Source organism: Microtus pennsylvanicus, chromosome 11 (assembly GCF_037038515.1).
Source record: "Microtus pennsylvanicus isolate mMicPen1 chromosome 11, mMicPen1.hap1, whole genome shotgun sequence".
Lineage (NCBI taxonomy): Eukaryota > Metazoa > Chordata > Mammalia > Rodentia > Cricetidae > Microtus > Microtus pennsylvanicus.
In genome coordinates this window covers 49,964,923-49,991,218 of record NC_134589.1, presented here as the reverse complement: position 1 = coordinate 49,991,218, position 26,296 = coordinate 49,964,923, and the positions used below count along the sequence as shown (strand labels likewise).

Genomic DNA, 26,296 nt, shown 5'->3' with positions numbered 1-26,296 from the left:
TTAGGGATTACTCATAGAGCAATTGAGAGACCACAGGAATTTGCATGGACCCCTCCCCTGAAGATGCCACACCCTCTCTTACCTAGCTCCTTTTACCTTGAGCTCTGTCTGTCCCTCAAGTGATGGAAACTTTGGTTCTTAGCGCAACTTAGTGTGAAAGCAGCAGAGGAGACCCCAGGCTAACTATATGTTCACGTCTATTCAGTCTGCCCATGTCCGTGTCAGGGGCTCTGCTGTAGGGCAGCACTGTCCATATAGGAAACGGTCACTTGTTTCACTGCAGTCATGCGTGTTGGGCGCCTCAGTCAGTCTTGCTGCAAGATGGAGGTGATGAGGATTCAGAGGTCTGTGTCATTCACCAGCTGTGTCCAGACCAAGCATGGCTGCCGTAACTGGAAGGAACCCCTGCACACATGTTAAAGTAAATTCTTCACGGCCATGGATTGTAATGCAACCATGAACCTATGGCAGCTTCTGCCACTAGACAATGGACAAGAATATAGGATCAAGGACTAACACTGTGACGAAGAGTGATAAAGAAATCGTTGATGGACTTCTAGGATTTGATGATCTTGTCAATACGGTGTCACAGTTTAAAATTACACCAGAAGAAGAAGGATAGAAAATTATATTTAGTCGTATCAGGTCTAACAGTTCGTTTTCTGGATTGGACCTCCTAGAAAGACCTTCACTATCTGTATTTTTTCCAGAGACCATGGTATTGGTGGTCAGTGCTGCTGCCCTAGGCCATGATGAAACCTGAGGTCAATGCAGAGATCTGTGGTCTATGCTGCCACCTGAAACAATTTCGATGTCTGTGGTCCATGTTGTGGATGCAGGCCATGTTTGGGTCATTGATCCTACTGCAGCCAGTGGTTGTTCTGACATCTGAGGCCCATGTAACCACTGAGGGCCATGTGGACGTGCGCTGTCTGTGCCACTGTCAGAAGCCATGTTGATATCCATGGGCCCTGGGCCTGCTGAAGGCCATGTTGATGTGGGTGTTCTTTGAGGTCTTCTGGGGTCATGTGGATGTCTGTTGTCTGTGCCGTTACCAGAGGCCATGTTGATGTCCGTGGGCCTGGCTGTCACTGCGGTCCATAGTGGTGTTCATGGCCCATGTTACCCCAGAGGCCATGTTGACAGCTTTTCCCGTGCTGCTGATAAAGACTGTGATGGTGTCTGTGCTCTCTGCTTCAGCAGAGGGCCGTCCTGTCGTCTGTTGTCTGCACTCCCACAGGACATCAAGAGGAAGTTCCCGGAAAGTGCTGAGTCCGTAGACCAGGTGGGGATGTTCCTAGCAGTGCTATTGCCAGAAACCAAGTAGAAGCCCATGATTCATGATCCCACTGACTGTAAAGGGCAAGGAAGCTACTTTTACAGTGATATTGATTACTGCAGATTCACGGTTTTGAAACAGGGACATAGATGTTTCTGTGACTCATATTTTTTCCTTTCCTTAATTTTTCAACCTTCCTTCCCTTTCTTTCCTTTCTTTCTTCTTCTTCATTTTTGGTGGGGGAGGTTAGAATGCTGGGAGGATATTCATGCAGGGACTGGGAAGTCAGTGTGATTGGGCTGCATTATGGAAATTCCCAAATAAGCAATACAAATATTATGTTGGAAAATATAAAGAAACACATTTGAGGAGTCAAGAGCCAAAGATTGTGGTTTTTAATTTTGCAATGTTTCTCCTGGAGGACACAAAATGTTAAATAAAAAATTTTATAATGTAAGAAAGGACAGGCATGAGAATGCAGCCAGGCCTCCACTCCACAATGAAGAAGGAGGTGCCCTTTGCTCTCTGTTGTGACTATTGGTATTGGTTCACACTGCCAAAGACATTTTATTGACAGGGAAGCCACAGCTGGAAACTTGACACAAAAAACTTGTCACTAATGTATTTTAACAGTAAAAAATAGAAAAAGCTGTGAATGTACCAGTATGTGATTGAAGCAACCAAACACTTGACCACTGTCCAGGTGACATGTCCTTTGGAGGACCCAAGTTGAGGACCTCAGGTATGGGGACTGTGTCAGTGTGGATTTGCTGCTGGACACAGAGTCTGTCCTGTCATAACTTGTTTCTCAGAGCATCCTAACCACACCAGCAGAAGGCCTGGGTTACCTAGAGCACTCTGTGTTCCAGCACATAGCCAGAAGAAAGGAATGTGAACTTCTTTTTATATACCAATAATTCATGAAATGAAATTAGTATACCTAAATATATTTCATTTTGTATATCTTTTAAGAAACTCAGACTTAAATTTATATTTACAAATTGGTATTGATATTGTTGTTGGTTTTTTTCTCTTTGCTCTTCTGGTTCTTTAGGAGGTCAACTAGCTAGCTTCAAAATATATCACATGGAGGCTTAATCTTTTTTTTGTTTGTTTGTTTTTTGAGACAGGGTTTCTCTCTCGCTTTTGGAGGAAGCTTATTCTTACTTCTATGCCCTGCCCTAGCTTGCTTTGTTTCTAACCAGCTTTTCTTAACTAAGTTATTCCGTCTACCTTTTGCCTCTGGGTTTTACCTTTTTCTATTTCTGTATATCTTCCTTTACTTCTTACTCTATGGCTTGCTATATAGGTGGGTGGCTGGCCCCTGGCGTCCTCCTTTCCTTCTTTTTTCCCTAGATCTTTGATCCTTTCCTCCCAGATTTCTCCTTCTACTTATTCTTTCTGCCTGCCAGCCATGCCTATCCTTTCTCCTGCCTTGCTGTTGGTCGTTCAGCTCTTTATTAGACAAATCAGGGGTTTTAGACAGGCAAAGTAGCACAGCTTCACAGAGTTAAACAAATGCAACCTAAAAGAATGCAGCACACCTTTGAATCATTAAAACAAATATTCCATAGCATAAATAAACGTAGCACAACTTCCACTAATATTCTACAGCATGATATTTTAGCATTTTCTCTTATTTACAAAGAAACCCAAGGTTTTATATCTGTTGTATACATTTAAGAGCCTTGAGTTCCCTTGTAATATCCAACTATTTAGTTTTATTTCCAAACTCCCAATGAAGTCAATGTAGCAGAAAGGAAGGTCAAAACATGGAATTATCTCTTATCAAATAAAACCCTAGAGAAAGAAGTCTTGGGAGAAGCTTTCTGCCTGTGACAACATGAAGGGTAGGCATGACAATAAGAAAAATACTGTGTCCTAAGAGATAAAGAGAGGGAGAACTTCAGAGATTCCCACAGGCTGAGCTAGCACACCTGCGGAGTCCAGAGGAGAAGATGGGAGGCACTGAGAAGCCAGGATAACAGAATAACAGCTTTGGTTATGAGTCTGGGAAGTAGGGGACCAGAAACGTGATCCAGAGGGTATCCAGACAGCCTGGGCAAAGAAACTGGTAGGCCTACCCTTGTGGCAAACATACCATCATGAACATTGAGTCCTACTTTGGTAGATGGGTGAGCAATAAAGAGGAATCCCAATTTGTCATTCTTTTATATGTTTGTCTTTGTGTGTGAATGTGTGTACATTTGTGTGTGTGTGTGTGTGTATGTGTGTGTCTTTGAATGTATATCTGTCTGATTATGGTGCTGGGAGTAGAATTCTGTGCCTATGCAATAGCAGCAAGGCTCTTAATCACAGTCTTATGTCTGCCCCTCATTTTAAAATTGTACCATCAGTTAGTTCCCTTTTTCCTTCCTTCCTTCCTTCCTTCCTTCCTTCCTTCCTTCCTTCCTTCCTTCCTTCCTTCCTTCCTTCCTTCCCTTCAACAGGCTTTCCTTATGTAACAGTTCTAACTGTCCTAGAAGTTCCTTTGTAGATGAGGTTGGCCTTGAAGTCACGGAGATCCACCCGTTTTTACCTCCCAAGTACTGGATTTAAGGCATGCACCTCCACTGCCAGGATGTACATCAGGTTCTTAAGCTGTGAATCACATCTCTGTATGGGATGATGTCACTCTGGCAATTGCAAAATTTTGACAAGAAAAATGTTTTGTGTACATGAAATGGCCAAGCTTAATTCAAATGTGCACTGAATCTGAGGCGTTTCTGCAGTGTGTGCCATGTTGCATCATGTGACTTCCTCACACCTCTGGTTCTGAGCACCCGGCCTGAGTACTTTGTACTGCACGAACCCACACACCACACAACCACACACAACACAACCACACACCACACAACCCCTGTGATGCTTCTGAAACACCTTGGCTCATAGTTGAGGTTATCGTTTGCTGTGATTACAGCATTTCCCTATACATGAAAGACCTTCTGCTCTTATAGAAACATGATAACTTCATAACGGATTGTAAAATTTAAATATTTTTCTATTTTTGTTTTTTAACTTGTAAGTAACAAGTTAACATGAATTTTTGTAGTGGTATTTCATTTATATTTTGAATAAATAAAGCTTGCCTGAAGATCAGAGAGGAAAACAGCCCTACTGGTCAGCCTTACAGACCAGGCAGTATTAACACACACCTTTAATCCCAGTAGCCACACTAGTTGAAATAGAAACGGGGCAGTGTGTGCCTTTAATCCCAGTGGTACACACCTTTGATTCGAGAACTAGAGAGTATTATAAAATGGGAAGAGACCGTTTTCAGGCTCAGTCTCATTCTGAGGTTTCCTGGAGACAGAATCACCATTTCAGACTGAGGTTCAGTAAGAGTTAGGGGCTGGTTGCTTTGCTTTTCTGGTCTTCAAACTGAACCCCAATATCTGTTTCTGAGATTTTATTAACTGTGCTTCATGTCTGTGTTGTATTATGGGAGAACATTTGAGTTTACATGTGTTACTATGTTCATCCTACTGATCCATGAGCATGGGAGAGCTTTCCATCTTCTGATATCTTCTTCAATTACTTCCTTCAAAGACTTGAAGTTTCATCATACATTTGTTTCCTTTGCTTGGTTAGAGTTATGTCAAGATATTTTATTTTATTTGAGGCTAAGATGTTTCTTTAATTTGTTTTCCTGTCCATTTGTCACTTGTAGTGATGGTTATGAATTAACTTGGTATCCAGCTACTTTGATCAAATTGTTTTATCAGATCTCATAGTTTCCCAGTGGAATTTTTAGGGACAGTTATGTATATTATCAAATCATCTACAAATAAAGATATTTTGAGTACTTCCTTTCCAATTCATATCCCCTTGATCTCCTTCAGCTTATACATCTTATAAACAATAAGCTTTAGCTTATTGCTCAAACTAAGACTTTAAATACTATTTTGACTAAGTATGGAGAGAGTCAATAACCTTCTCTTGCTCCCGATTTTAGTGGAATTGCTTGATTTTCTCTCAATTTAAATTGATGTTGGCTATGGACTTTCTGTGAACTGCTGTTATTATGTTTACATATGTTCTTTTTATCCATCGTGTCTCAAGAACTTTCATTATGACGGGGAGTTGGATTTGTTAAAGGCCTTTTCTGGATCTAATGAAATGATGAGCTTATCATGTGTTTTCCATTACTATCTTTAAGTTTGTTTATATGGAAGATTATAGTTGTTGATTTTCATATATTGAACCATCCCTGCAACTCTGGAATGAAGCCTACTAGATAATCACCGATGACCTTTTCGATGCGGTCTTGCATTTGAAATGCAAGTATTCTTTAAATTCATTTTTAATGTTTCTTCTAACATATTAAGTATTATTTCTTTTTATTTATTCTTTGTGTCTTTCACATCATGCATCTCAATTTCATTTATTTCCTCATCCCTTTGTATCTGCTTTCTGTCCTTGCAGCCTCTCCCCCCAAAATAACATAAATTTCAGAAGAAAAAAAATTAAAATCATCAATCTTGTCATGATTGCAGTAGTGTGACACAGTGAGTCATGCAGTAAACCGTTTATTCAGATATCTTTATTCACAAGTGTTCATTGCAAAGGTCATTGATCTGGTTCTGGGCTTCTGGATTTTGCTACACTCTTGATGCTGGGCCCTCATTGGACTCCTCTTGGACAGTCTGCTGTTGCCTTGTGTTATGGAAATTCTCGAGCTTTGGGTCTGCAATACCAGCCTCTTCATTTGCTCCAGCAGATCATACATGGGTTAGATGTTATTGACCAACCTATAACCCTGAACTGGGCCTGGATAGTTGCAGGATTAGTCAATCCACCAGCCAGCTCTTGCTTCTTATTGGTCTCACCAGGGAGAGCTCTCCTGCATTGACCTGGCTAGCTCATCCTTTGCAGAGATAAACAAGGGGTGGGGCCAGTTTTCCTACTTTCCTGCTTTTAGGGTCAGCTCTCCCACACCTATCCCATCAGGGACAGCTCTATTGTGTTACCCAGGGGAGGTATAGGGTCCACTCTCCAGAGTGCTTCAGTAGGTGAGGGGCAGGACCAGTTCTCTCCAGAGTTATAGTCAGTAAGGTGTGGTAAGGGGTGGTGCCAAGTCTACCTTCTAGACCTTTGGTGGTATCAGGAGTCATAGACATCAATACAGACTTTGAATGCATCAGGGTCATGAACCCAGACCTGGGCCCCAGCAGCAGCCCAGGCCCTGACATCACCATGGCTCTGGCTGGCAATCAAGCCACCCTCATCTGCCTGCTCCTCACCACTTTCACCTCTTCAGATCTGCCTCTGTCCACAGGACACAAACCGTTCTGTCTTTTTTCCCTCCCATACCATACCGTACATTTGAAGACCATAATTGTGCCTGTTTGCCCCATGCCATCTATGGGTCTCTTCCCACTCAGCCATCTTGGCTCAGGACAGGACCATCATTCCTCCTCAGAGCCCAGGGCAGCCCCCTTTGGCCTGCTTGTGGGTCTTGTCTGACTCAGTCTGTCGTGGTGCTGGGCAGGACTCTACTGCCCAAAATCATAATGGGGCCTGACTACCTAGTACCAGAGGGCAGTGAAATTCTTCCTGCCCCAAGTCTAGAGACCTGGGGTGGACCTGTGCTTGGCCTCTGGGGTCCACCAGGCCTAAACTGCAAGTATTTTACAAGTATTTTTTCATTTTTGTTCATTAAGGAAATTGGACTGCAATTCTTTCTTTGCTGAATCTTTTTTTTTTTTGCATTTGAGTATCATGCTGACTGTGGTCTCATAAAATGAATATGGCAATACTAATTCTGCTCCTATTTTGTGCGATAATTTGAGGAGTATTAGGTCTTCATTGAATGGTTGGTAGAAATCTGCACTAAACCATCTGGTCCTGGTCTATTTCATGTTTGGAAAACTTTTAGTGACTACCTCTGTTTCAGTAGGTGGTATATATCTGTGCAAATTGCTTATCTGAACTTGATTTAACTTTGATAAGATGTGTATATTGAGAAAATTATCCATTTCTTATAGATTTTTCAATTTGTTGGAGCACTGGTTTTTAAAATATGTCTTTATGATCTCTTGATTTCTTTGGCGTCTGTTGTTATGTCTCCCTTTTGTTTCTGATATTATTAATTTGAATATTCTCTTTCTGCCTCTTATTTAATTTGAGTAAGAATTTATGAATTTTGTTGATTTCCTCAAAGAAACAACTATTTGTTTTATTGTTGTGGAATATTCCTTTTCACTGTATGAAGACGTGTCACTGGGATTGGTTTACAAAAGAAAAGCTGAATGGCCATAAGCTAGGCAGGCAAGAGGTAAGGCAGGACTTCCTGGGGCAGAGAGCTCTGGGAAGAGGAAAGGCAGAGTCACCAGCCAGATGTCCAGGAAGCAGGACAGGCAATACAGAGCGAAGGTAAACAAGCTCCGCAAAAGAATGTATATTTAAGAATATGTGTTAATTTAAGTTATAAGAGCTAGTACAACAAGCCTAAGCTAGGGCAAAGCTTTCATAATTAAAAATAATCTTCTGTGTCATTTTAAAAGAACTTTCAGCCCAAAGAAAAATTTGTCTACATTTTATTGATTTTTAAAAAATTTTCTCTTTGTTTGTATTTTACTATTTTCAACCCTGAGTTTGATTATTTCTTGCGATCTACTCCTCTTGAGTGTGATTAATTCTTTTGTTATTGTTCTAGAGCTTTCAGGTGTGTTGTGAAGTTGCTAGAATTAGATCTCTGTAGTTTTTTAATGTATTCACTAGCACTATGAACTTGCTTCTTAGCGCTGCTTTCCTTGTGTCCCATAAGTTTGGGCATATCATGTATTCATTTTCCTTGAGTTCTAGAAAGCCTTTAATTTCTTTATTTCTGTGTTGATCTATTTTTTTTAATGAGAAGATAGTTTTTCGTTTTCCATGAGTTTGTATGCTTTCTGTTGTTGTTGATCCAGCTGTAATTCATGGTGATCTGACAGGATGCAAGACATTATTTCAATTTTCTTGTACCTGTTGAGTCTTGCTTTGTGTCTGAGTATATCATCAATTTCGGGAAAATTCCACGAGGCTTAGAGAAGAAGGCAAATCCCTTTGTGCTAGGCTGACTGCAGGTCTCCTCCCCTCCTCAGCTCCCACTAACCCAAGTCTCATCCCCAACTAAAAAGAACACCTACTGTGGTCTCCTTTCCCCTCTGAGGACACTTCCTTCAAATCTCAAAAATCCTCTGCTCCAACCTTCCTTCCCCCAACTCATCCCAGGAGCTCAGCCTCCAAACCAGCTGGCATTCATTCCTGTGATCACACCAGCTGTGTAGTCATGGAAACAGGTAAGCTAACTGAGGACCTTCACTACTCCCTCCTCTCCCCCAAACCCAATACCCCAGTCTCTTCACTATCTCTGCAACAGAGCACCTGTTTTTCTGCCTTCCTTCCTCCTCTGCCACCATCTCCTGTGGATCCCACAGACTTTCCCTCCCAGCCTCTCTACCCCACTTGTTGCTTTATCCCAGCCTCCAATTCCTGCAGATACTCCCTGATAACCCACAGGCTACTCCTGCCAGGGAAGCAGGTAGGTTGTGTATAGATTTTCCTTTCTCCTTCGGTCCCTCTAGATCCAATCCAGTCTCACCCCCAGTGCTATAGCCGACCTGTGAGTGACCTTTTTTTACTGTCTCTCCTCTCATTTAGTCTCATAGGAGACTAAAGAAGCAGGTTCTTGTTGAACACTGATCTCCTCCCTCCTGTGAACTCCTTCCGACTCTCAGCCTAGCCCCATTCCTAAGAGTCAGCTGTCAATGATAAGAAATAAGTTTTACTGGGAAACCTCACTGACCACACATATTAGGTGCATAAAATTTCTTACCAGGTGGTGAAAGTCAGGTCGGCAGAAGGAAGGCTACCAGACATCATACAACAGGCCATTTTCCTCAAATCACACCTCTGAGGTATGAATCGAGGTAAGTGATGCTATTAGTTAGTACAATACCACTGTCTCCAGTTTAGAAACCAGAGCATGGCATCTCAGAGAGAATACACACTTCGTGGTCTATCAGAACAAACTAGTTGGTCTGGTACCACCCTGATGTTTTTTTTTCTGTGTCATTTTTGGTTCTTTCTGCTAATTCATTTATTGTTTATGATTGTTGCATTTTTACACCCTCTGCCCCCCTGTCACTTGTCTTTACTATTATGATGTCATTGTTCCTCCTAAGCTCATCACATCCCAGTTTCCATACACTGGCTTGTTACTCTGTGGAGCCAATGCTAGCTGTGTAACTCAGAGACCTCTCTGTGAGGAACAATGTTCTTATTTGTCTTCAGGAAGACAGAGCAGAGCTTCTTAAACTCTTTCCACTTGTGGAAGCAGTTGTGCCCACTTCTGACTGTGAATTAAATTAATTGGCTCTTGAAAATGATTATATTCCTGTTCCTAGACCTGGGGAGTAACAGAAGTCTGACAGATTCTGCCCTTGTTCTTGAGAGACTTCCTGTATAATTACTGCATACACTCGAGCCTTCATATATATTTTTCTTTAAAAAAAGAAAAAAGAACCCAACAACATAATGAATAGAGGAGGGACTTGTAAATTAAGTTCTTTACAAATACAAGGCATTATTATTTGAATTCTCCACAATGCTAAAGAATAAAACTGATTTTAATGATGTAAAAAAAAAATTTCCTACCAGGCAGCAAACACCCATCACACTCTCCCATAGTCAGAATAAACAGCAACCAAGGTACAAACACCTACCCAAAGCAAAACAAATCCAGATATCAGTACTTAGACCTTTAATCATTCCAGTTCCAGATGCCTAGATGACTGTATAAAAATACAGTCAATAACATCCAAGCAAATATATCTCAACTAGAGCCCACCTATTCACCACAGCAGTGCCAGAATATTCCAACATAGTTAAAGCACAAGAAAAAGGTCTTAAAAGTTTGTATGAAGATGATAGAGGTCCTCAGAGATTAAATTAATAAATCCCTTAAAGAAATCCAGGAGAATCCAAACACTGTGAGGAAAGGAACAAATCCCTTAAAACATTTAAATAACACAAAGAACAAGGGAAGTAAATGAGTAAGTTGTTCAAGACCTGAAAATAGAAATAGAATGAATAAAGACAACAAAAACTGAGGGTGGGAAATATTTAAGAAGCCCCCTTCCTTTCCTATTCATAAGAATTCACTTTCCAGGGAAAGCACCCTCTCATTGCCTCCATTGCCATGCTCCCAGTTCTGCTTGTATCATGGTTGGTCAGGTGGTTTTGAGATGGCCACTCAGGCCATAAAGCCAGCTGGACAAGGCTCAATAGACTTGGTGGCTCCATTGGAAGTTTTCTGAGATGCACATCCCATATGAACAGGATGGGGAAGGGCAAGAGGGGATGTCTGGGTCCCCAAGAGATGTCCTAGGAACATTGCCATTTGAATGGCAACTCAGATGGCCACTGGTTTATAGATGGAGAAACTGGAGGGCCAAAGGAAGGTCAGGCAGAGCCAGGACTCAAAGAAGAGTGCACCCCTCAACCACTAAGATGTCAGGATCCCACAGAGACACCATCTGACCTCTCAAAGAGGTCCATGATCAGGTGAGGATGTGTTTCCTTTAGAGCTTGGTAGACTTGGTCTTTGCTGGCCCTGTTCCAGGACCGACTGAGGCTGAAGAACTTCCGCATCTTGTCTTGGGTGGTGGCTTCAGCCCGCACTGCTCCATACTCCTCTTCACTCAGCACCAGACCATGCAGCTTGTCCAAGAGAGGGTCCACTGATGTCACTCGGGTCACCAGCTGCTCCCGATGCTGGTCCACAAAGTGTAGCAAGGCAGGAGCATCTAGGAGTGAAGATCAACACTGAGCATAGAAAGGGGCCTCTACAGACTCTTCCACTGTCTGCTCAGTTTTTTTTTTAATGTATTTCATCTGCATTGTGCATCACTGGTTCCCTTCCTCCTCTGGGAAGTCAAGAGAAAAAATATTTGTATCCTTCCTGAGGCCAGTTATTAGTCTGACACTCTGCATAACTAAGAGGAAGGGTTTATGGTAAGGTGTTCAGGTTGGGAGTGGGTAGTATAGTAATGTATTATTTGTGTTTTAATAAACAAAGCTTGCCTGAAGATGAGTGAGAAAAGCAGTCATACTATTCAGCCATACAGGCCAGGGAATGGTGGCACACCTTTAATCACAGGACTCGGGAGACAGAGGCAGAGGGTTCTCTGTTAGTTCTAGGCCAGCCTGGGCTACACAAGATTAAATCTGTCTTAAAGAGAAATAGAGCTCACACTCAGTTGATCCCAGCACTTGGGATAACATTTTTTTTTTTAGATCCCAGCACTAGGGAGGTGGAGACAGGAGTGATATGGCTGGGTAGAGAAAGGAATATAAGGGGAAAGAGACAGGATCTCAGTGTACTGTGAAGTGTGGGTTGTGGAGTTTGGAAGTTTGTGGACAGGATCTCACCCCATTTCAGTCTGAGGTAGTGGTGAGAGCCAGTAATTGGCCGCTTTGCTTTTCTGATCATCAGGTTGAACCCCAATATCTGTCTCTGGGTATTTATTATTCGTGCTGTAGGGTGGGGTTATTTTCAACATGGGAAGCCAAGAGGCATGAGAGAAACTCTGCCCTGGGGAGTTTCTCTCATGCCTACCTGACATGGCCTACCTGTCCTGGTAAGGTTTGCAAAGTGAGCCTCCCTCCTTTCTCACTGACCTTCTCTCAAGGATCAGATGATCTACCTGCGGAATACTATTGGCTTCTCTGGCTCTGTATAAGTGTTACTGACCTTTGTGGACTGTAGGGATCATGGGCTGTGCAGGCCTGAGGTCTCCTGGAAGAAAGGAGAGATGATCCTCTCTAATGATTCTTTACAAATAGAATGGCAAAATGCTGAAATTCATGCAGAACCACTAGAGACATAGGATTTCCAAGGAAATTCTGAATAAAAAATGATTTTGTAGAAAACTTCATCACACTTCTTTCAAACCAATACTAGAGTCCTAGTAGTAAAAACAGCATGGTATTGACACAAAAAGATGTGCAGATCAATAGAATAGACTCGGAACCTAGATAAAAGTTTATACAACCATACCTACCTTGACTTTGACAAAGAACCCAAAAATGTACTTTGTATAAATGACAGCCTGTTAAACGAGTGGTCCTGTAAAACTACTTAGCACTGTATGCAAGAATCAAACTAGATGCCTAGATCACACCTTTAAAAAATTAACTATAAATGATCAAAGACCTTAATTTGTGCCCCAACACCCTGAAACTTATAGAACAAACATAGGCAGAACATTTCAACAAATCAGTATATGTCAGGATTGTGTGAATAAGATTCTGGTAGCACAGGAAATAAAACCAAAACTTGGCAAATTGGATATCAGAACACTCAAAAAGTTCTGTAGATCAAAGGAAACTTAATTGAGTGAAGATGTAGTTAAGAATGGGTGAACTATTCCCAGGTAACATCTGACAGAATATTAGTAATAGGAATATATATGGATCAGAAAACCTAAATAGCAAGGAAATGGCACAATTCTGAGATTTGCCATAGGAGTAGCAGCAGAATTCTTAAAAGAGAAAACATATATGTGTACGAAACACTTAGAAATTAGAAAAATACAGGTTAAAATTTGTTATGATTTTCTCTCATTTTTAAATTAAAACAAACAAACCCAGGTCTTTGAAGGTCTTAGGCCCTTAGAAAAACTACATTTACTGCCTACATAAAGGAACATGGTGTCAATTCTCTTGTAAATAGCAATGTTTATACCACAGACAAAGGCTACTTTCAGTCTTCACCAGAAAAGCCTCTCTTTGCTGTGAATGGAGGTGCCTGCAGATACCTACTGCTGTGCAGGATACTGAGACTAAGGGATGGTTGAGTACTAATCCCTATTAGTAGACAATTATATCACTCCTTGAGGATCTAGGAACATTGTGGAAGAAAAATTGGAAAGAATGTAGGGACAAAAGATATGGGGAAGGGCTGTGAAGATATGGAGAACATATGGAGAATATATAGATAAGAGGTTGTGGTCTCTTCTAAGCATGACATGACCATGGCCATCATGAACTCTTAGCACCTGTACCTACTGCCTCTGGACCCACACAAGTAGGGCCCTAGACATGGGGAAGCAGCTCACAGGGACCGTGCTACTTAGGGCTTTACTACTGACAAATAATAGATTAAGGGAGAAGAGGGTGTATACAATCCATCTGTACCCACTGGTGAACTCACTTGCTTCCCTACTGGGAAGTTCAAAACCCTCAGGCACACAGAGCATCCTACTTAAACTCTGTAAGACACAAGCAATAATGAATATGGGGAGATGATTTGTAGAAAAGAAGAGGGGCTGGCAGGAGGCTAATAAGCTTTCTTTAGAATGAATTCCTAGAATGCATTGTATGCATGTATAAAATTGCCAAAAGACGGGGCTGGAGAGATGGCTCAGAGGTTAAGAGCATTGCCTGCTCTTCCAAAGGTCCTGGGTTCAATTCCCAGCAACCACATGGTGGCTCACAACCATCTGTAATGGGGTCTGGTGCCCTCTACTGGCCTGCAGACATACACACAGACATAATATTGTATACGTAATAAATAAATAAATATTAAAAAAAATTGCCAAGAGACAAAGGGATTTTAAGATTAAGAATCTCCTGATGGAAAAATCTCTTCCTTTTCACTGTTCACATTTAAATGTGAACTGTTACTAGTTGCTTTCTGCATCTCAAAATCTGTCATTTCTAGGGCACTGGGAGTAGAAATCACGATGCAGGACTGAGAAAATGGGGCGTAGGGTATGCAGTGGCTTGCATGTAACATGTTCTGTGATCATATGTTGAAAGATTGGTTCTGCAGCGGTAATTGTCATGAGGACTGTGGTGTGATGAACGAACACACACACTAGTGCACTCATAATTGCATGGACACTGAGAATGGTACTGGAAACCATGAGAGTGCACAGTTGGAGGAACTGGGACACTGGAGGCCCATCCTGGAATAGGCTTCCCACCTCCTTCTTCTCCTCCTTTTGGCCTCTCTCCCTCTCCTCTCCTCTGTCCCTGCTCCTCTTCTGCTCTCCTCTTATCTTTACCTTTTCCTGCTTCTCCCCCATTGCACTCACTCTAACTCTAACCTCCTGCTTTGGTTCTAGCAAAAGCCACATAACTGATCTGACTATTTCATGACACCAAGAATTAATGACAACACACCTTCCCAATTCATTGCCTTTTTCAACCTTTTGAGTATCTGGATCTAAACTAATTTTACCTGGATTCAGCAAGGCTTCCCATTTGAGATTTCCATTCTTCTTGTCTGTGATTTTCAGTTTAATCACTGAATCCATGTGGCCAACATAGATCTCAGAGAAGAGCTGGGATTCCCTGGGGCTCCGGTAGCACAGCTCCAGTTCCTGAAGGGGGCGAGGACAGATTCTGTTTCAGAATTCTCTACTCAAGAGAACAAGTGTTTTCCACACCCCTGTGCTTTCTTATTCTTGCACACCATAGTAGACCCTGGCTTAGGCACTGTGTGTCTTTTGCAATGAGTTAACCTATAGCTTTGAATGCACATCTTTACTCAGAAGACTGGAACATTGTGAAAGGGGACATAGAAAGAATGTAGCAACAGAAGATATGGAGAATGCTAATGGGCCCAGCTTAGCCCACATACTATTCCTTTTCTCATCACTCTGACAAAAATATGGCAGAAACAACTTAAGAAAGAGCTTATGTTGTTTAGTTTCATGATGGGAACGCATGTAAACTGGAGCTCTGTTATTTGTGGCAGGAGCTTGTGGCGTAGCTTGTTATATATGATCAGGAATCCAAGTTTGAGGTGAGGAGCAGGTAGAGGCTCTAGCCCTCAAGGCCTTCCACTAGTGGCCTGCTTGTGATTGTTGGCCTCACATATTTGTTTCCACAACTCCCCAAACACTAGCAGTAACTGGGGATCAAGTGTTTAACATTTACACCTGTAGGAGACCTTTCAGATTCAAACCATGATGAGTGAGAGCTCATCTTGAAGTCCTTGACCCAGGACTTGCTGCACGGTAGGCTCTGCCCTTCTCTGTGCCATATTAAAACCAACTCCTCAGTTCACCAGACCTTCTGTGTGATCCCTTAAATTGCTTTCCACTTAACTTGGAAGTTTTCTTGCTCATCCTAAAGCCCAAATAATTTTTCCCCAATCTCAGTTTGCTGTAAATCCTTGTAAAGTGCCCCAAATCTGGCATCTGATCCTGTAGAATGCAAACCCCTGGATGCTTACCTTTGGAATGATTTCCAGGTTCTTGGAAGCAGACACTATGTATCGCGAGCCAATGCAAAGAGAGTCTACTGGGGGTGGCTTGTGTATTCGAACAAACTGAAACCTCATTTCTTGTTCATCAATGGCCTAGGGAACATTGCAGACAGAGATTTAAATAGATTTCAGTACTGCAACAGTTAACTGGTCTGAATAAGGTGTGTTGGTTGATCAGTACATTTTTGTGTGATGGGGTGATGTCAGCTCCAGGGAAACCTTCTGACTTTTATTCTGCCATATAGATTGCTAATTATTGGCCTCTGTCAGGGTCATTGTGGAGACTGTGTCCCTCCCTGACAGAGAAGAAGGGAGTTGGTTTCATGTTGGATACGGAGAATTTCCATTCTTCTGATGGGTGGAAAGAGGCCATAGAAGGATGTGTAGAGATAAAGGGGTGTTAATGGCAGTTGAAGAACCTCTGTTGTGAGGGGGCCAAGAAGACTGCAGACTCATAATCACCAGGGTTCCCCTTATAAACTGTATCCCACTCTATGTGGAGAATTTCTCCAAAGGGATAGCTATATTATCAAGTATTCTGTCAATCCACCCTAGCCCCACATTTCTGGTCCTCAGTGTTACCTTCTGAATGGTCCAGTCATTGGGGATCAGGTAGAGATGAAGGGTGACATCCTGGAGATTGAGGTAATAGTAGATCAACGTGACAGAAGTGATGCGGATGAAATGTCTGACAGGAGGCATAATTCTTAGTAGAACTCCAATTGGGGAGAAGCTTGGGTTTTCCAAGACTGTGTAGCCCTGCTCCACTTTGGCTGGCACTTCTAGGACCACCCCGTGTTCTTGAAAGTGGGCCACATGGAACCAGGAGGTGTCCACCTGTCCCTCTGTGAAAGAACAGATTCAATGACAGGGATTTAGTGTTTCTACTGAACTGTGCTTGGCTGGAAAAAGAGCCACTAAGATGTGTAATGGCGGTGGTGCTTAGAATGAGAATGGGTGGCTGTGTTTGGTGGAACTGCTTGACGAATGGGGGATATAACACTGGAATGGGATTTGAGGTCTTGTCTTTTCTCGTCTTCTTCTTCTTCTTCTTCTTCTTCTTCTTCTTCTTCTTCTTCTTCTTCTTCTTCTTCTTCTTCTTCTTATCCTTCTTATTCTTATCCTTCTTATTCTTATCCTTCTTATTCTTCTTTCTTCTTATTTAAAAAAAGAAGTTTTTATTGTTTCCAGTTTTTTTTCTCTCTCTCCTCCTTGTCACTAAGGACGTGAGCTTTCAGCTCTGTTCCAGGTCTATGCCTGCCTGTTGCTGCCATGCTGTCTGCCATGATGGTCATGGACTCTTAACTCTGAAACTCTAACCATTCCCAAATCTTTTTTCTATAATTGCTTTGGTCATGAAGTATTTTCAGCTTTTGGTTATTTTTGTTTAATTGAAAAGCCATGAACAAGAAAATCTTAAGTTTTATTAATTAATTCCCACTGAGAACATAGCAGATTAATAAAACATTTCCATACTATTGGTTCACCATGCTGTGAGGTGACTGTGATGTGCTACTATAGTGACTCGTGCAGATTACCACTCATTGGAGCAGCCTTGGCTCTGACCTGTCTTGCCGCTGGGGGAGCATTCACAGTACAATGGAAATTCTTGATGGTCTCATCCATGTATCCTACAATGAATACAGCCTCAGAGGCCTTTGTTAGAGACTGCGCATCCATTAGGTTCTCTGAGGCGCTGCCATCACCAACCTCAGTGTCTTTGGAGTGTAGTGTCCACTAATGTGCTTGTTGCAGGATGGAGTTTGCTGTTATGAAAGAGACCAGGGATTCCTAACTTTGTTCACTGAAGACAAGTGGATGCATCTGTGGAAACATTAGTGTCAAATGTGAGCTTGATGAAATCTAGAATCACCTTAGATCCAGGCCTCAGGGTATGATAGAAAGAAACTATCTTGATTGGGTTAAAGATTTGGGAGGACCTAACCACTGTGGAATCCATGGACTAGGATCCAGGGTTGTGTAAAATGGAGATGGTCATATGAGTACAAGCATTTAGTGGTTTCTCTTCCCTCTGTTGACAAAATTTATCAGGCATTGCAGGCTCAATGTTCTCAGATCTCCATGCCATGATGAACTATTCCTTTAAAGTGTGTGCCAAATAAATCTTTCTTCTAAGTTTCTTTATTTAGGTATTTTATTTGAGCTACAAGACTTTGATAACTTGTAAACTTGGATAGAAAATCGATACCAGGAGTTGGGTCATTGTTATAATGATCCTGGTCACATGGGTTTTAGGCATTTGGAAGAGTTTTGTGGCTAGAATGTAGAAGAGTTTGGTCCTTAGGACTAGGAAAGTCCTTCTATGCTGAAAGCAGAGCTTATGGTTACATTCTTTTGGAAGCAGGGAAGACAAGAATGCTGAGAGAGGGGGTGGAGGACAGTTCATGTCACTTTCAGAGAGGTGGAAGATTTCCATTGAAACTGTAAAAGGTGCCATTCATGAGATAGTTTGGCCAAGAATCTAGTTTCGGTGCATAAATGCCCTCAATATGTGTAAAGTTGAATTTAAATATAAAATACTATTTGGCAGGAAAAATTCCAAGACATAAACTTTGACCCTGATTCAAAAAGAAAAATCAGTTGTACATATTAGACATCAGCATCACTGCAGGGAGAGCACAGTGACAATAGGAATGGTGTCCTGAGGGCAAAATCTCACTCTTCATGTGCTCACCTTGTGAACAATAAAATTAATTAAAGACAGAAAGACTTGGTGGTCGTGTTCCCTGTTCCACAAATGCAAATCCCAAGGAAGTGTTTCCCCATGATCAGCACATCATTTAGCTTTGGGCTAGGGTAATCATACCTCAAGCTATCAGCAGAACTCGATAGTGTCTTTCCTATAGTTTTTAGGCATGAAAGATGGTAGATTGATGGGTCATTGAGTCATGCTGTGCTGCAGGAAATCCTCCTACAGCCAATAACCTTTATATTATCCACCCACTTGGGCGTGGCCTCTTCTATTATTTATGCCATGTAAAACATGCATCTGGCCTCTTTTCTGGCTGCAGGATTCAGTTCGTGTTCTGTGTTCCAGCAGAGGATTCTGATTTGTGAGTCTACCCCTAAATAATTAACATTTATTTATTTATTTATGTATTTATTTATTCTCGATTCTGAGCTAGTATGGGATTTTTTTTAAAGCATTCTTCTTGAATACTGACTGCACAGTTTCAGATAGCAGTGAGGCCAGACAATGTGCCTGAATCAAAGAACTTCCAAGGATCCTGAGAGCTCATTCTATGGACCTTTGAAAATGAAGCCTAAGGTGGAATGGAAATCCGTGGATGTAGTAGAAGCCAGAACCACATATTATTTCTGCTCAAGAAAGTTTTAGGCAAGGAGTAGAGAGATGGTCTAAGGAGAGGCAATGTGTGCTTCATGTGATAGAACTGGAGGGGTGGAGCTACCTTTGTCCTTCAGAGACCAGTGAATGACATCATGAGCTCCATAGCTGGATATGAAGCTGTAGGATTTGGTGTTTATGCCAATGGGGGTTGTGTTGCTGTGGTCTGATAATTCCTTGGTGTGCCCTGTTTCTTCCATTTTGGCATGGAAATGTCTATTCTGTGTCATTGTATGTTGAGAGTATGCAAATTCTTTTCTATTTTATGGGAGCTCATAGTGAAGTCACTGCCTTGAATCTCACATAAGAGGTGGTCTTTATGGATTTATTTTTTTTTTTTACCCATGGACCCTTGTAATTGGATTGTACTTTGCATTATGAGGAACAACCAAATTTTTGGAGACGTGAGGCAGAAAGTTAGGGTTTAAAGTGATGTGCCTGTGTGCCAAGTTGTCACTGGGCAGAATCACAATGTTGTAGGTCACTTGTCACTCTGATGTGACCCCTGCTAAAGGAGGCACCACTCTGCCACCCACCATTTGCATGTCCTTTCAGCACTGAGTTTGCTTCAACTTGCACCATGACAAACAGAATTGCAATGTTTATTGTTTAGCAGAGAACATTTTTATTTCTCTTGGGTGATAGCTTGGAATCAATAAGCAGCAAAGAATGAGACCATGACCTTGGTGCTCCAGGCAGTGCTGTAGCTTGGAATTTCAAATCAGTGATGCAAGGTAACAGTATCAGATGGAGCCAGCACTACAATGTCTCCTGTGTGCCTGTTTGGGGCTTGAAAACCTGGCTGTCCCCAAGTCATATTCAGTCCCAGTGCCAGGTCCAGGCCTTACCCATGCTTTGTGCTTTGCAATTTTGACAAAATTTGGGAAGATGCTGTACCTCTCCAACTTCCCTTCTTAGGGTTATTGTAAACTATGTGCATATTTACAAATATTGTTTATAAATGTTTGTTTACATTTAAAGGGGGTATGATATAGAGGTGAATACTTTGCATTGGTATGGATCTTGGTCAATTTTGTTATACCATGTATATGTATTTCTGCTCTTGGTTAAGGTATTGTGTTTTTTCAGCTTATTTAAAACTGTAATGTATAATTAAAAATAGGTTAGTAGAGAGTCATCTATAATGGTCAAGCTTGTAGTCATGTTAATTAGGTTTTCTAAATATAAAGAGATATATTTCAGTTAAACAGATATTCTTCAAATCTTTTAGAGACCTTCATAGTATGGCATTTAAAATGTTTTAATAACTTAGAACTTTTTATAGAGTGAATGCTAAACAGGACCTTCCCAGAACTTGTTGGTAATATGGGGTGCTGCAAGTTTCATTGCTAATTCCAGAAAGTTTTTTTTTTTTTTTTTTTTACCCAGACGCTGACTTACCAAGTTCTTTCATTTCTTTTCTCATTCTGGGTTCTAGATACAGGGACTTACTGTATATTTGTAGATATAAATCATAATTCTCCTGCCTTAGCCTTGGAAATTCTGATATCAACAGTATGTGCCACCACATGACCCTGGGACTGTCCTTCCCACATGTTGTGGCTTCCATACACTGTAACAGAATCATTTCCTTTCAGTATCCTGTGGGGAAATTGTCTGATCTGAGAGAGGCAGTAGGAAACAGAAAAGACGGTGGTCTGCATGAAAGAATTTGAGTGGAGAGTGGGGGCAAGTGTTGCTGGAAGAAGAGGAGCTCGGTGTGGAGCTGCTGAAGTAGCCATCAACACATTAGGGAGGCCCCATCCATGTAGCAGTGCTCCCCATCAGGTTCAGGAGCTCAGGATCTTCTCTGTGTGCGTGTCACTATTAATTTTATTTGCTTTTGAGGTTTTCAACTTATTCCTGCTTGATTTCTTTATCTGCTTTTTTCTTCTTGTGGGCTTGCTATTAACTTTGAATATCTTTAACCTGGGGATGCTTAATGGTGTTTTCTATTTAATGTTCTCCTATTGGCTGGTGCCACTTGAGTTTCTATTTTACTTTTCAATACTTTAGCTGTTGGGTCTCCCCTCTTGTGGCTGCTCATCACCTTTATAACAAGAACATCTTCTGCTGTGTGCTGGATTCTCCTAGTGTCTATGGTGGACTTATTCCTGTGCTCCTTGTAGCCAAAGATGTAACTGACCTCAGTAGCCACTCGTACAACACCAGGTTCCTTGATGTTGTGTTTTCCTTTCTTAATCACAGTCTGGCTGTATAGTCTAATTTTCTCTTGCATTCCAAATTTTCTTGTCTCAACCTCCAGAGATTTGTAGTAAAGGTTTCCATCCTGAGACCTTACACAGGAAATCTTATATTATTAAAATATCTTCTGAAGGAATCTTTGGTGATGACTGAGGTTGGGACAATTCATGAGTTCCCCTCTTTCCTTAGGACACCATTATTCTGTGGCTCCAGTTCTCAAATGAAATCTGAAGACATCATTTTCTCCCTGCCTGTAGCAATGTAGTGGAGTGTTGGTAAACCTTGGGTACCAAATGATCCTTGTTATTTTTCTTTCCAACAATCTCTTCACATTGTTCAATTTATTCTGTTTCCTGCTGGACTCTTGTGAGATATGCTGTGTAAGGAGCGCTTATTAATCACCAGTTAATATAGCTACTGAGAATATCACTTTCCACTCAGGGTCTCATTTAGTTAATATAAAATAAAGTATAAGGCTTGGAGACATGTGCTTCAAAGAAAATACATCATAGACAAAGGAATGACAAAACATCTCAGTGTCGGTGTTCACAACCTGCTCTGCCATGCTAAGGAAGGCATAGACCTTTCCTCATCACCCAACACCCTACACTGTCCTATATGACCTCTCAAGTCCTCCATTTCCATCACCTTACTCTTTTTTTGAGACAGGGTTTTCTTCTGTAGCCCTGGCTGTCCTGGAACTCACTTTGCAGACCAAACTGGCCTCGACCTAATAGAGATCTGTCTGTTTCTACCTCCTGAACGCTTGGATCAAAGTCATGCACCATCACCGCCTGGCCTCCACCCTACTCCCTATCCTTCCCTTGGTTACCTTGGAGATCCACAAAGTGAGGGAGGTACACAGCAGCCACAGCTCCCCGCTGAGCCTTGATGTCAAACAGAGGCCCAGCCACCATGTGACTGTCCTGCAAGGGAGTCTTGTCCAGGTGTTGGCTCCAGGCACAGAATCCAATTTCGATGGTTGCTTCCCTTGTTACCACAAAGTGGAGTCCTATGTTGGGACAGTGGTAGTAACCAGCTACAGGGAACTGAACTCTAGAAGAGGGAAAGGCAGACACCAGTGAACACCAGCTCTATTCACCTGCAGGATGCAGACCAGGTGAAGGGTTGGGGACACAACAGACTTAAACCAGATGACTCTGAGTTCTGTTTCCTCTGTGGTCTGTACGTGGATCCCTGACTAAAGAAGTCATTTAACCCCCAAATCTGTTTGTTCATCTGTAAACAGGGGTAATGACAACACCATCTTCTAGACCTGAGAGTACTGACTGTTCTAGAGTAAACCTACAGGTGACACACACCTGGAGCAGTTAGCTAGTCCTGTGATGATGATGATGATGATGATGATGATGATGATGGTGGTGGTGATGAAAGTGGTGTGTGTGTGTGTGTGTGTGTGTGTGTGTGTAGTTCTGGGGCTCAATGTAGGACCTTGTGCACACTAGGCAAGGGCTCTACCACTAAGGTACACCTTCCTTCAGATTCTAGTGTTTATATTCCTTAGGAATATATTTCCCTAAAATAAGAGTCTATCTGCAATTATTAGTGGTAAATCCTTGGCCCTGAAACAATGCTTTACCAAGATCTTCACAGATTTTCTTCCTGCCTGGTGACTGGTGGGTGAATAGGTGTTAGCTTCTGTGGGAGGAAGTTAAAGTGACAGTTTCTCCAGCTGAGACAGTGACTGTGACAATGTTGGAGGAGGATCCCGGTTATGTCAGATACCGTGACTGTGGGTATAGTCACTCATCACTCATGAGACTATAATTCTCATAGGTCAGGGCTGCAGTACGCATCCTCATGTTCTTAGGTCCCAGTGTGTTTTTGGCACACAGTGGTTGTTAGTAAGCAGGAGTTGGAGGGAAATCTAAGAAACTGAAGAAACCAAATATAATGATGGCAGGGATGCTGCTTACACCATGAATAAAACAACCAGTCCACATTTCAGATAATGAGCAAAGTTGAGAACAGACCGTGTAGACGGAATGAAGGATTCAGGACAGCTCTGTTGATTTGGTAATGGTGTGCTTGTCATGGTAGACGAGGTCCTGTCTGAACTAAAATGGAGGCATAGAGATAGGGAAATGTATGTGGTAAAATCTCATGTCCTGGACTCACTCTACTGTGACAGTGATGACAAAGGAGGAATGTAAATAGTTTTAAAGTGTGGAATGTGTATTGGGAAAGTCACCTTTTTCTAGGCAGAGCTCACTCACCTGTACAGATTCCTCTCTCTGTCAATCACCTCTACAGCCACAGGTCCTGTAGGGCCCCAGAAGTCATCTTCAGTATCCTGTGCTTCCATGTGTCTGTGATCTGGAGAGGCAGAGGAAGATGGGTAAAAGGTCATTAGTTGTGTAAATGATGAACACCATTCCTCTAGAAAAGGCCAGACAGAGGTCAGTCTGTGTTGTTCAGTCTCATCTCCCCAGCTTTTCCCAGTGCTGGACCATGACTGAACTCTTTTCCAGGTTCTCTCGCCTAGGTATTAGTAGGAGGCATGCCTGAAGATTTTATTACTGCTCATCAGGCTACCTGCATGCTTTTCATTTACATATAATTGAATACATTAATATACATTATTTATAATAAACTATATATATGTGTGTGTGTGTGTGTCTTTCCACTGTGCTTCTTAAGCAACTATCCCACCATAATACCTGCCTGGATGCCAGCTGCATTGTTTCTTTCTTACTGGTCCATAAGTGTTGATTTTTCTAGTATGTCTCACGTGGTATGATAAAAAATAAAAGAAGATAGCTCATAATATGGTGAGCAGGGATAGGGAGATGAGTCCCAGGCCATAGCTGCTAGGAATGAGACACAGAGCTCTGGTATAGAGCCGAATGCAAGTCACAGACTTGAGAATGGGGCATCAGCAGCCCACAAAGTCTGGGAAAGAAGCAAACAGTATTCCCTCTGTTTTCTAAGTGTGGAATGTCTTGCAAGGGGTGCTGCTCTTATTGGAGAACCTGTGCGGTTCCATCTCAAAGACAGGAATACAAATGACGACTACCTCCACAGCATCTGTTGCAGATAATTTGTTTTTGTTTTTGTTTTGTATATGACTGGGACAATTCACCAATGAAATATCAGCAATATCTCTGCCTCAACAAGATCGTCACAGTGACAGAACTAGCTGACAAGCTAATATGGATGGGGGAGATCTCATAATGCCCCACTCCTAAATGAAAATCTATAAGCATTCTTGCTAGCCCCATAATGGCTCCCTCAATCAAGATGTCTCTTTCCTTGTTCTCTGTCTCTGTCCTTCCCCCATCTTGATCATCCCATTTTTTCTAGCTCTCCTTCCTGCTCCCTTTCTCCCCTCCAACTCCCCTTCTACTTTCCCTTTTCCCCACACACCATGCTCCCAATTTTGTCTACTTCCCCTTCCCAAGGGGAACTCATGTATGTTTCTCTTAGGGTTCTTCTTGTTACTTAGCTTCTCTGGGGTCTTAAACTATAGGTTCGTATCCTTTGCTTTACAGCTAGTAAATACCTATGAGTGGTTACACACCATGTTCATCTTCCTGGGTCTGGGTTACCTCACTCAGGGCAGTTTTTCTAGTTCCATCCACTTGCATGCAAATTTCAAGAGGTCACTGTTTTTTTATTCTTTTAACCTCTGAGTAGTTCTCCACTGTTTAAATGTACCACATTTTCTTTATCAATTCTTAAGTTGAAGGTTAATTCCAGGTTCTTACTATTATGAATAATTCTGCTATGAACAGTCCTTGCACTAGACAAAGTCCCAAGAATTTATAAGGATGACCCCAGCTAAGTCCGCAACCAATTGTGGAGAGGGTGCCTGAACTGGCCTTGCCCTGTAGTCAGATTGATGACTATCTTAAATGTCATCATAGAACCTACATCCAGCAACAGATGGAAGCAGATGCAATAAATCACATCAGAGCATTGGGCTGAGCTCCCAAAATCCAGTCGAAAAGAAGGAGAATTGAGAATATGAGCAAAGAGAACAAGACCCTGATGAGGATACCCTCTTACGTAACTTACCTGAGCTAATAATAAGCCTTCCAACTAAGGCCTTACAGCAAAGGAACCAGCATAGACCCTCTGAATGTGGGTAACAGTTGTATGGCTGGGGCAGACTGTGGGGCCACTGGCAGTGAGACTAGGATTTATTTCTACTGAGTGTTCTGACTCTTTGGAACCCATTCTCCCTGGAGGGATACCTTGCTCAGCCTAGATATAGTGGGAAGGGCCTTGGTCCTGCCTCAAATCAATGTGCTAGATTTTGTTGACTTCTTATGGGAAGGCTTATCCTCTCTGAGGAGTGGATGGAGGGTGGAATGGGGAGTAGGAGGGGGAAGGTGCAGGGAGAAGGAGGAGGGGAGGGAGTGGGAAATGAATTTTGGCATGTAAAATGAGAAAAGATAGTTTAATAAAAGAAAACCTACAAGCAATTAATAGCTGGTAGGAGAGGGATAAAATCAGTCTTCTTAAGGAATAGTTTCCTAAAAGGCTATTTAGTTTCAAGTGGTTAACCTAAAACATACAAATGACCAACACTAAATGGATTCATCAAGTTGTTCTTATATATACATATGCATACATGTGTAAATACACGTGTAATAAACAATAATACCTAAGAACAGCTCATGAATTTGAGACAGACTTTGTTGGTGGGGAACAGGAATTGTTGAAGCAGACAGAATTAGGGCTGGAAATGATGTAAATAGAGTACTTGTGTATTAAATTCTAAAATCAATAAAGAAAGAAATGATGACACCCTCCCACAGATGCTCCTCCATTTGGTAATCATGAAGCTCTGGGTCTGAACCCTTCACGTACCTGATTGTGGTCTCTGTTGCTTGAATGAGGTCACTCTGTTACCCATTTCTTTTTCTTCCGGGTTCTTAGTAGGGATCATCACATGTGGTTTCCTGCATATAGATATGTTCTTTCCCTCAGATGTCAGGAGAAACCATGAAAACCAGGGCTGTGTACACAATATCCCAACATAAAATCCATCTCATCTGAATTTGAACTCAGTTCCATGATTTTTCTCTGGGCCAGAACACTATAAAGTCTCCATCCTCCCAGGCATCCATGGTGCTAGAACAGGGATCATCTCAACCACTGCTGCTTTGAGTGTGTTCCCCAGTGTTTACTCATTAGAAAGTTAATCCCCAGTGTC

At 41.9% G+C, this 26,296-nt stretch overlaps 1 protein-coding gene across 1 annotated transcript; it reads right to left on the bottom strand.

Moving 5' to 3' along the window:
* Nucleotides 1-1,051: 1,051 nt before the first annotated feature.
* On the bottom strand, nt 1,052-26,225 carry LOC142831593 (NACHT, LRR and PYD domains-containing protein 1a-like). Its single transcript, XM_075941806.1, has 9 exons — nt 25,951-26,225; nt 23,352-23,451; nt 21,947-22,170; nt 16,125-16,387; nt 15,510-15,635; nt 14,511-14,652; nt 12,018-12,062; nt 10,806-11,070; nt 1,052-1,226 (listed from the first exon to the last, which is right to left on the bottom strand). Exons 1-9 carry the CDS (start codon nt 26,027-26,029, stop codon nt 1,052-1,054), a joined length of 1,419 nt encoding a protein of 472 aa, XP_075797921.1. The 5' UTR covers nt 26,030-26,225.
* Nucleotides 26,226-26,296: the final 71 nt, after the last annotated feature.